The 10,407-nt window shown below is 36.4% G+C and overlaps 1 protein-coding gene across 1 annotated transcript in view; it reads left to right on the top strand.

The window, feature by feature from the left end:
• Positions 1 to 9,116: 9,116 nt before the first annotated feature.
• Positions 9,117 to 10,407, top strand: part of LOC120292571 (receptor-interacting serine/threonine-protein kinase 4-like) — a 4,318-nt gene continuing 3,027 nt past the window's right edge. The window contains exon 1 of the mRNA XM_039310832.1: positions 9,117 to 9,735. Within this exon, the coding sequence (XP_039166766.1) occupies positions 9,117 to 9,735 (619 nt within the window). The remainder of the gene's footprint in view (positions 9,736 to 10,407) is intronic.

Raw genomic sequence — 10,407 nt, 5'->3', positions numbered from 1 at the left:
ATTAATCCTTAGATAGGAGGACGTCTCATGGTTGAACCTAGCATGCGAACATCATTGGCGTTATAGTATCGATGGCAGATTAATAGTAAATCTATTGCTACACCTCAACTATATGCGGGTAATCAATTCCCACTTATCATCAATGCATAATCTACCTCGATATATCAAACAAACGCATCAAATAACACATAGCAGCATGCATAGAGGTTCATTAATCGTCTCGAACGGTTCTTCCCATACTTTTAGCGACTTCTTGGCTCAACTAGGACATCCTATTCTCTGTTGGTGTAGAGCATCTCATTTTGATTAATGGGGCATCCCGTCTTTCCGATGAGACACTCCGTTGACATGAGGGCATAATGAGGCATCCCATTGGCACGGGGCATCTCATTCTCATTAACAAGACATGTCATTGTTGTGGGGCCATCTCGTTCTCATTAACGAGGCATTATTATCATCTCAAATGGCTAAGGCATCCTGTTGGCGTGGGGCATTGTCACCACCTTACATGGCAATAGCTCTTATCTTTCATTAGGTGATTATATGTTGTGCATCGCACAACTTTGTTCATTATCTTTCATCTTAGCCAATACAAATAAGGCTCGGATGATAACACAACCAAGGCTTAAATAGAAATTTGTGAATTTTCGAAAATGGACAGAGTATAATAGTTTCTAGTAATTTTTTAAATCAATCTCATTAACTTACCAAATGGGCTCAAAAAACTATAAAAATTTAATATGTGTAAAGAAGACCTTAAATAATATTTTTCATGAAGAAAGCCAAGTCTAATTCATTTTTTGAAAAGAGTAGCAAATCATCGAAGACAACCCACAGGTTCATCCATTGAACATATTCAACGACTATTGTAAAAAACGCATTTCGAATTCTAATTCTTCATAAAACACTTTGAAATTTTATATGTTGTAAATATGGATGTCCTTTAAAATTTTATGAATGAAGCATTCCAAATTTGAAATAGAAAATTTTATAAAAAAAAATCAAGAAGACAATTAGGTTACCATTTTTACTACACTGGACAGTTTTAACATGGTAAAAGATTAGGTTTTCATATCAACTATTTCACCTCAAAAAAATTTGAAATTAAAGCATATTATAGATCAAGATATTTTGAACAACTTTTGTAAGGAAGTTTCACCAAATTCGAACCACGAGAAGGTCTATAAAAAAAAAAAAATAGTGATGGTCTAGCAATTTTGAAAATTGGAATCAAAGTGAGAACTTAAAAAACCACTCAAAGCTTTGGTCCCATGAATTTCAGTTCAAGAACACATCAAAACTAGCACCTCAAAGACAAACTCATCAATTCGTATGAGAGCAATTCAAGATAGCATAGTGGATCGAAATTTCACTTGCAAATCCAAGGACATGAGCAAACCATACAAACAACCATTAATATGCATACAACTAAGTACGGATGAGGACATAACCAAGCCCAACAACTTAGCACATTGCCCTAACTAAGGGTTGGGGGTTCTACTTACAACACTTCAAAAATGGTAATCCACACGATGTGTGGGCGAGTAGTGCGGCAAGATCTGGGCAAGAGGGGTGCGACCAAGACAGAGAGTGAGCGGCCGAGAGAAGAGAGAGGGTAGCAGTGAGGGTGAGGGTGTGAGAGGGAGAGGAAGATGGGGGTGGTGTAAAGAAATAAGATGAGGATATCTCTATTTATAGGACATTTCTTCTTCATCTACTAACTTGCTCTCCAAGCCTTAAGTCAAGACTTGCTATCCAAGTTTCTCTACATTCTCTCTCTCTCTCTCTCTCTCTCTCTCGTCTTGATTCAAGAAGCACTCTTAATGGTTAAACTTGTCTTGGTCTTCAAGAAAACTTGTTCTTGAAGTCGTTCTCCTCCTTAGACATGTCCATCTCTTCCTTGTATTGATGTTTATCCTCTTCCAAGACTCAACTTAGACTAATAGTGATCCTAAATGGCTAGACTCCAAGAGAATTTAAGACAATTTGCCTTCCAAGGAGTCCTCCAGGCATGAGACAACTTCTTGCATTAATAATCTTGGATTTTAGCTCATTGACTTGGAGAAGACTTGTTTTCAAGAAGGCTTAGGCATGAGTCCTATCTTGACTTGGTGGATTTGGTCTTTTCTAGGAGGCTTCTCTATTAAGAGGTCTTGACTTGAGGTGGAGTGGATTCTTCTAGAAGCCTTATCCTAAGAAGACTTGTGGTTGACTTGCTTATCCTAAGAAAACTTGAAGTTGACTTGCTCTTTAATTTGCTAACTTCCAAAATTCAAGGTCTTCATGAGAAAGAACTAAACTGGAGTGCCGCCTTGTCAGATGGAAGTTTCTCATATTTGTCCATGATCGATGGTCCTATCTGGATCAAGGTTCGTGACTAATTCATGAGCGGATGAGGTCCAATACAACTCATCCCATGAGTAAGACTAAGTCTTAGTCAACCTTGTCTTGCTTTCCAAGACAAGACATGAAGCACATGTTCTTTGGAGGCTTCTATCTTTTTAGAAAGTCATTAATATATTATGACACTTAAGCCATATAACTCATCACTCTTCATTAATTACTAAGTTCCAAGAATCATGATTACTTTGACTTGGTTGACTTAGGTATGGTTCTAAGATAACATGTGAAACATATAATTTTTTTGGATGGGTGAAAGTTTGTCTCGTCTATCTTCGACTGACTACCCTATTCTCATGGCCCGAAAATGAGGATATTATAGTTTATAACGCTGATACTAATAGTAGAGAGATTTCCTAGTGCAACATCATAGTTTTCCCTCCTGATTTTGGGAAGGGTTTTCCAAGTAAAATTTCTTGCTTATTTTTCTTCTCTTTTCTTTTTAAAAATTCACGTTCCTAACAAAAGTATGGAAAGCTCTCGCTGATCACTGATGCAAAGCTTGGTGAATTGTGAACTTGACCTTCTTGGACAACTTCTATTTATCTTCGGGAGTTGAATTCTATTTATGATCAATTGCATTCCATTTGTAATCATGTGTCGAATGCCGATGAAGTACTCAAATTCCTTGAAGGATTTGATGATAGCTATGGGTCATTTAAAACGATTATATTTAGGCTTCTTTCTATCTCATGCTGAAGTGGTTGTAACACTTCATAGCTATGAATTGTGAAACAAGAAAACTTCAACCATGCTCCTGAATAATTCAATGGCATTTATCTCGTAACGATACAATAAGAGCAACCAAAAATAACCCCGGAGGTAAGAGGTAGAGGGCCCATACTTCTCAAACAAGTTAGTGGTCGGGATTTTTCAAGAAACTACAATGCTATTTAACCAACCAAAACCACTGGTGACACACCAAATTCAAGAGTACTATCTCTCATATATTAGATTTGTAAGAAGAGGCATGATGCATTGAACTATTGTTTTTGTTGTATTTTCCTTGATAGATCTTCCCTTTTGGTTATACAGTACACCTCCAATTATAAATGCAGTTATGGTAATAATATAAGCACGATTTCCTTTCTAATTGTATCTTGAGACACACTTTATAATTCATGTTATACATGCTAAGATATATAGAAGGCTTCCGCTCACATGATAACTCAGATAATTAAGGGACGGGGATTAGTGAGTGGCGGACTAGGACGTTAGAGCTTTGTTTTGTGTTATCATAGCTTTAGGTTAGGACTTGGAATGATAAGGCATGTTAGTGGTGGAGACGATTAGAATGATAGTGTGCAATTTAAAACTTTAAAACATCGAAAACTTTAAACACATGTGTTTGTCTTGTTTGAGAAACAAGTAATGTATGTTACTTATGTGATATCAGTATCGGATGTTACTTATCTTCTGATGTTAGTAACATATGTTACTTATGTGATATTGGTAATGGATGTTACTTATTAGTTGGTTGATGATACATTGATTGTCAATGTGCAGAATCTTTGTACTATAGAATGAGGAGGTTAGGTGGATTGTCTTTCGGGGGAGATCCTCGAATGGAGGTGATTTTTCAATTCGTTGTAAATATAGGAGCTCTATTGGAGAGACAACAAAATAGCAGGCTGGCCGTGAACATCGTGTGCAAGGACTAATTGAACATTTCTTAAAACTGAAACCACATAGTTTGATGGGAAAAGAAACCCAGAGGAGGCCGAGGGGTGGATAAAGAAGATGGAAAAAATATTCCATCTGTTGACCTACGCCAATACCGAAAGGATGATCCCGGTTGAGTATCAACTAGAAGGAAATGCTAAAAATACGTGGCAGGCGTCAAAATATACTATGTTTCCAACTGATGCTGAGGTAACTTGGGAAGTTTTTTTTTTTTTTTTTTTTAGAGCATTTTGTGGAAAGTATCTTTCTAAGTGTGTTAAGGATAGGAAAATAGCAGAGTTTATGCAATTAAACCAGAATAATATGACGGTTGATCAGTCTCAGGAAAAATTTGTAGAACTTTCAAGGTTTGCCCTTAGGTTGATTGAGAATCGAGAAGATAAAGCTAGGAGATTTCTGGATGATTTGAAGGCTGATATCAGAAATCTGTTTGTGCCCTTCAATATAAAGAATTATAACGAACTCCATGAGCAGGCTCAACTCAGAGCAGGAGTCAATGAGAGGAGGAATTGGAACCATGACTCAGGTGAGGTCAAGTGACCAAATTGCTCAAGGTAGTATAATGCGTGATAAGACACATAACCTTACTAGGAAACTACCCTTTTTCCACAATAAGGGACATAATTCTGGAAATCATGGAGGAGTTAGGAGTTGCCAAATGGCAAGACAATGCAATACTCGAGTAGTACTTGTCGTAGGTGTGGTAGATTTCATGGCAATACGCCTTGTACTATGCCAAGGAGATGTTATGGTTGTGGACAACCAACCATCTTTGGGTGGAACCCCATAACAAGGAAACCTGTAAAGACCACCACCTCAAGGACAAGTATATGCAGTTACTCAGGATGAAGTTGAGGCTTCCAAGACTGTTATTAGGTATCATTTCTTTGTGCGATTATAAGGCTTATGCACCATTTGATGTGGGTGCAACAGATTCGTGGCAACGCAATTTGTGCAATTATGTGGATTAGAACCTAAGTTAATAGAAGTACCCTTGAGTATTTCAATGCCTTTAAATGATGTTATTTTGTCTACCCTAATTTGTTTGGATTTTAAGATTATTAAAGCAAGATGAAGTTAGATGATAGACTTGGTAATAATAGATATGTACAACTTTGACATAATTTTAGGAATGTATTGACTTCGTAAGCAATGAGCTAACATGGATTTTTATAAGAAAACAATTCAGTTTAACCTACAAGACCAACCTAGCTTCGAATTCTATGGGAATGGAATGAATCTTTTGGTAATGCTTATTTCTACGCTTGAGGCACATAAGCTTTTGGATAGTAGCTGTCGAGCATATCTAGCTGTGATAAGTGATCATAACAGGAATGAGGCAAAATTTGAGGAAATTTCAATAGTGCAAGAAATTCCTGATATATTTCGTGAGGAATTATCAGGATTACAACCAGAGCATGAGATTGAGTTTGTGATTGAGTTGCCTTTGGAACAGAATCGATATCAAAAGCTCCCTATATAATGGCTTTGACAGAACTAAAGGAAGATGAAGAAGGATAAATCACTACGTCTATATATAGATTATAGACAATTGAATTAGGTGACCATTAAGAATAAATACCTATTGTCCAAGATAGAAGATCTGTTCGATCAACTACAAGGAGCACTAATATTTTTGAAGATTGACTTAAGATTAGGATATCATAAATTGAGAATCAAGAAGGAAGATATCCCTAAGATAACATTCAGAACATGCTATGGACACCATGAATTCTTGGTTATGCCATTTGGTTTAACAAATGCACCCTTGGCATTCATGGACTTGATGAATAGAGTGTTCAAACAATGTTTGAATCAATTTATGATAGTTTTCATTGATGATATTTTAGTATACTCGAAAAGACTTGAGGAACATGGACAACACTTGATGATTGTACTTCAGACCCTTAGAGAACATAGATTGTATGCTAAATTTATCAAGTGCAAGTTTTGGTTAGATTGAGTGATATTTTTAGGTCATGTGGTCACATGTGAAGGGATATAAGTGGATCTAGCCAAAGTTGAGGCAATATTTAATTGGCCAAGACTGATGATGGTAATGAGATACGAAGTTTCTTAGGATTAGTAGGGTAGTATGGGAGATTCATGGAAGGACTCTCCCGCCTTGGAGGTCCATTAACCCAATTGACAAGGAAAGACAAGAAATTTGAGTGGACGAAAGAGTGTGAGTATAGTTTTTAGGAACTCAAAAGGAAATTGACTTTCAAAAGGAAATTGACTTTGGCACCTATGTTGACAATACCATCTAAATCAAGAGGATTTGTAGTATATAGTGATGCTTCACACAAAAGTTTAAGATGTGTTTTAATGTAATACGGGAAGGTCATTGCTTATGCTTCAAGATAGTTAAGACCCTATAAGATCAACTATCCAACTCATGATTTAGAATTAATGGCTATAGTCTTTGCTCATAAGAAGACACTATTTGTATGGAGAAATGTTCAAAATTTATACGTATCATAAGAGCTTAAACTAATTATTTTCACAAAAGAAATTGAACATGAGACAAAGACGATGGATGAATTGTTGAAATACTATGACTGAAATTTCGTATCATTTAGGGAAAGCAAATAAAATGGCAGATGCTCTTAGTCGGAAATTGACGTTGATAAAGGCGAGTTTGATGATTAAGGAATGGAACCTCCTAAAAGAAATTTCAAATGCTGAATTTAGGATTGAGATAGACAATCTCATGAGCGTGCTAGCCACACTTAGAACCAAGCTAGAGATTATACAAAGAATTAAAGTCTTACAACAGTCTGACCCAAAGATGGCAAAAAGTACGCAAAAGGGCATAAAAAAGGTAAGAAGTTGGATTTTTCAAGTTACAGATGATGAAATAGTAAAAATTATAAATTTCATTTTAACTGAAATTGGTGTTAATTAGATGTGCAGTCATTCTCAACATCGTCTCTTTCCTAATATGTTGTAAACTCATTGAAACTAAAGATGATGAAGAATTAAGTCTTTTCCTAACAGTTTAAGCCAGTTTTAAGTCCGGGCTCTAGTTCTTTGATGCTGTCAACCCAATTTGCTCGCTCACTCAACTGACAGCTACGGATTTTCTCTTGCATCAAATAAAGTATCACAAACTTCTCAATATGTTCAATTTCAAGTCCAATTAAATTACTGTTTAGCATATCTAACAAATTGCCCACTTGTATATGACTACTATACAGAATCCGCAGAATGTCTCCATCAACATGAGCGAATGCATAGTTAGCATCTTATAATGCGGTCAAGATCGACATTCCACATCATTACCTGAGAAAGCGCGACTATGTTGAAGTCATCGCTAAGTTCGCTCATGTTCTTCACCTATGATTTCGAATTTATTCCAGCAAAAGTGAACGTCAGGTAACCAGAAGACTATATATCTCACCAGCAATTGTCAACACCTTCTCACAAGCAACGGCAGTTTGGAAGGCAATGAACATAACGGATTGTCACGGATTCATCAGATGCAAATCAGTAAAAATAACAAGCATTAGTCGTATGACAACTTACCTGCTCTAGAAGTGGTATAGTCCAAGACTCCCATGAGCCGGTTCCTATTTCTCTACGAAGTAAGAGACAGTAGAAAGAGTCTATCGACAAAAATAAGTCCACTTTCTAATGAACTAACAAAAATTATTCATGGCACCAATGTGGGAGCAAGGCCTAGGCCAACATACACCCCCCAAAAAAATGTTTAAGTTAAGAAAAAAAAAACTCACTGCCATTGCAGTTTTGCTATTAACAAAGAATTCAGTTCTACATACAAATGATGTCGATGTGGTTCTGCTAGGACACTAATTGCCAATTGCGTACATAATTGAAGCTAATGTTCTATAGAGGTACAAGTTCAAAATATGAGAACAATAGTCTTAGGAATTCAGTTCTACATATTATTTCACAACGATGATCACTATGTGTGATGCCAATGAGGGCCTACAAGCCCTCATTTATGGACACCCAGCAAGGATTGTTGGCCCTCACCGAGACCGACAAGGTTCACTAGCCCTTGCTGACACAGCAAAACAGCTTCGGTCCTACCTTCTCTTTTTTATTTATTTAAATTTAAACTTTTGTTGTGTCTCTCTTCCACATTTTAAAAATGATAGATAGTCATCAAATGATCATAAATTTGTTTAGATTTTTGTGTGTTATAGTATACTATGCAAACATTACAATGGAAAATATATGATTATGAGCCCCAACTTTTGCCAATGGATCATAGAAGTAAAGGTATTTATTGGATGAGCTCAAATTAATCGTCAACTTATTTTTACCTAAGTTTCTTTTTTGGTCTAATTTTACCTAAGTTTGTGCTCCATAATAATTTAGGTATGTAAATCTTCGAGTGGGATTAGGCTTGGGCAGGGTCCATCGTGTAAACCGCGACGCAAATGCATGACTCATGACAAACTGGAACCGTGAAGACCGAAAAGAACAAAGGACTTGTCGGTCAAAAAAAAAAAAAAAAAAACTACAACTAAAAGTGGGCCCACCAATATCATTACTTTAATAATAAGTTAAAACAGATCCAATTCAAGTCAAAAAGAAAAAAGAAAAAAAAAAGAAATTACATCTCAAAGTGAGCCCAAGAATATCATTACTTTAATAAACAAGTTAAATCATATCCCATTCTTCAAGAAGAATATTCTGGTTTTGATGAAAAGTGGAAAGCAATCCGTTAACTTAATTTTATGCTTATATAATTTATTTATCATCATTATTTTTGGTTTGCACTTGTCCTCCTTCCTTCTAACAGTCCAAAACGCATACTAGTTAAACTGTCTGAAAACTATTCTCTAAACCTGATAAATTTATTTTGATTGCATAAAAACAATTGAGGAACCACCATATGCATATACAAATCTCCTTTTTAGTACACTTAGGAAGCTCAACTAAATTTTCTCTCCAGAATCCTCTCTTTACACCAGTTCTTCTAGAAAGCTCAAAAAAAATTCATCCCACTTGAACTCATTACTTATGTTGACAAGTTCACTTGCAACTACTGCATCTCGAGAATGACAGAGAGCCCGAGTATGCATCCTGAATTGTACAAGGCAGCAAAGTCAGGAGCCTTTCAGTCCCTGATCACAACTTTGGAAAATGGAGAGGATCTGTTCCACCAAACAACCCCAAAGGGGAACAACATTCTTCACGTTGCAGCTCAATATGAGCAAGTAAATTTCATTGAAAATCTTCTTCAACGTCCATGGGGACCATCCCTTCTTCGGCAGGGTAACTCCAAAGGAGATACTCCACTACATATTGCTGCCACCGTGGGAAGCTACAAATCTGTTCAAGTCTTTATTAATCTGGCGAAACTGGATTGCTTTGTTGAAAACGGACAAGTTGATGCATGTAAAGAACTACTTAGAAAGCCAAATTTGCAGAAGGATACTGCACTGCACTATGCAGTAAGAGGAGGCCATGAATCGGTGGTGAAGTTGCTGATTGAAGAAGATCCTCAATTGTGTGATGTTACTAATGCTGCTGATGAGTCCCCGCTTTATCTTGCAACAGATAGAGGACATTTGGATATTATGGAGCTGATTTTAAGTGCTTCCTCGTTGCCATCCTCTCATAAGGGCCCTAAGGGATTGACAGCTTTGCATGCTGCCATCACTCGCCCACGGGCTGGTAAGTATCACAGGTTTCTTCCACTGAAACAAATTTTAAGTAAAGTTTCTCTCTCTGTGAGACGTGATGGTGTTAGCAGTGATGGCCGCCAACAATATTTATTATTCATTTCTACTTTTATTTTGGTGAAAGGCCATACATTTTCCCAAGGACATGGCTCTTGAGCAATTATATATGGAGGTTATATTTTGAATAATTTTAACTTGTTATTCTCGTTGCATTTTACTTTATTGTTTTATTCATTGACTTTTTTTTTTTGTGGTCGGATATCCATTGACTATTAATTAAGTTCAACTGGCTGGTCTCTTAGTATACGGACTAAGGAAAAAAGACTAGAGTTTTTCAAAGGAATCAACTACATTTTGGATTATGTATCCATTCAGGAAAATCATTGTCTTTAAAGTACTTTGTACACGCACTTAATTTCTTTCTACGTGTTTTTCTAGATCTTGTTCTCTCACCTGACTCCTTCGGTGGCAGCGGCAGCAGCAGCCACCATCACTACCTTAACACTACTACCTCTCCCCATTTCTCTTCTCCAGTTCGGTTGTTTTACTCTTTTTTTTTTTAATTATCTTTTCTTGTATCCTTCTTTGTTTCGACGTTTTCTGGTTATGATTAATTGCTTTTCAGTTTACAATAAATGGCATGAAATGCAATATATAATTGGAT

This window comes from Eucalyptus grandis, chromosome 4, assembly GCF_016545825.1.
Source record: "Eucalyptus grandis isolate ANBG69807.140 chromosome 4, ASM1654582v1, whole genome shotgun sequence".
In the NCBI taxonomy this organism is placed as follows: domain Eukaryota; kingdom Viridiplantae; phylum Streptophyta; class Magnoliopsida; order Myrtales; family Myrtaceae; genus Eucalyptus; species Eucalyptus grandis.
The sequence above is the reverse complement of the archived record's forward strand: the minus strand, read 5'-3'. Positions and strand labels throughout refer to the sequence as shown.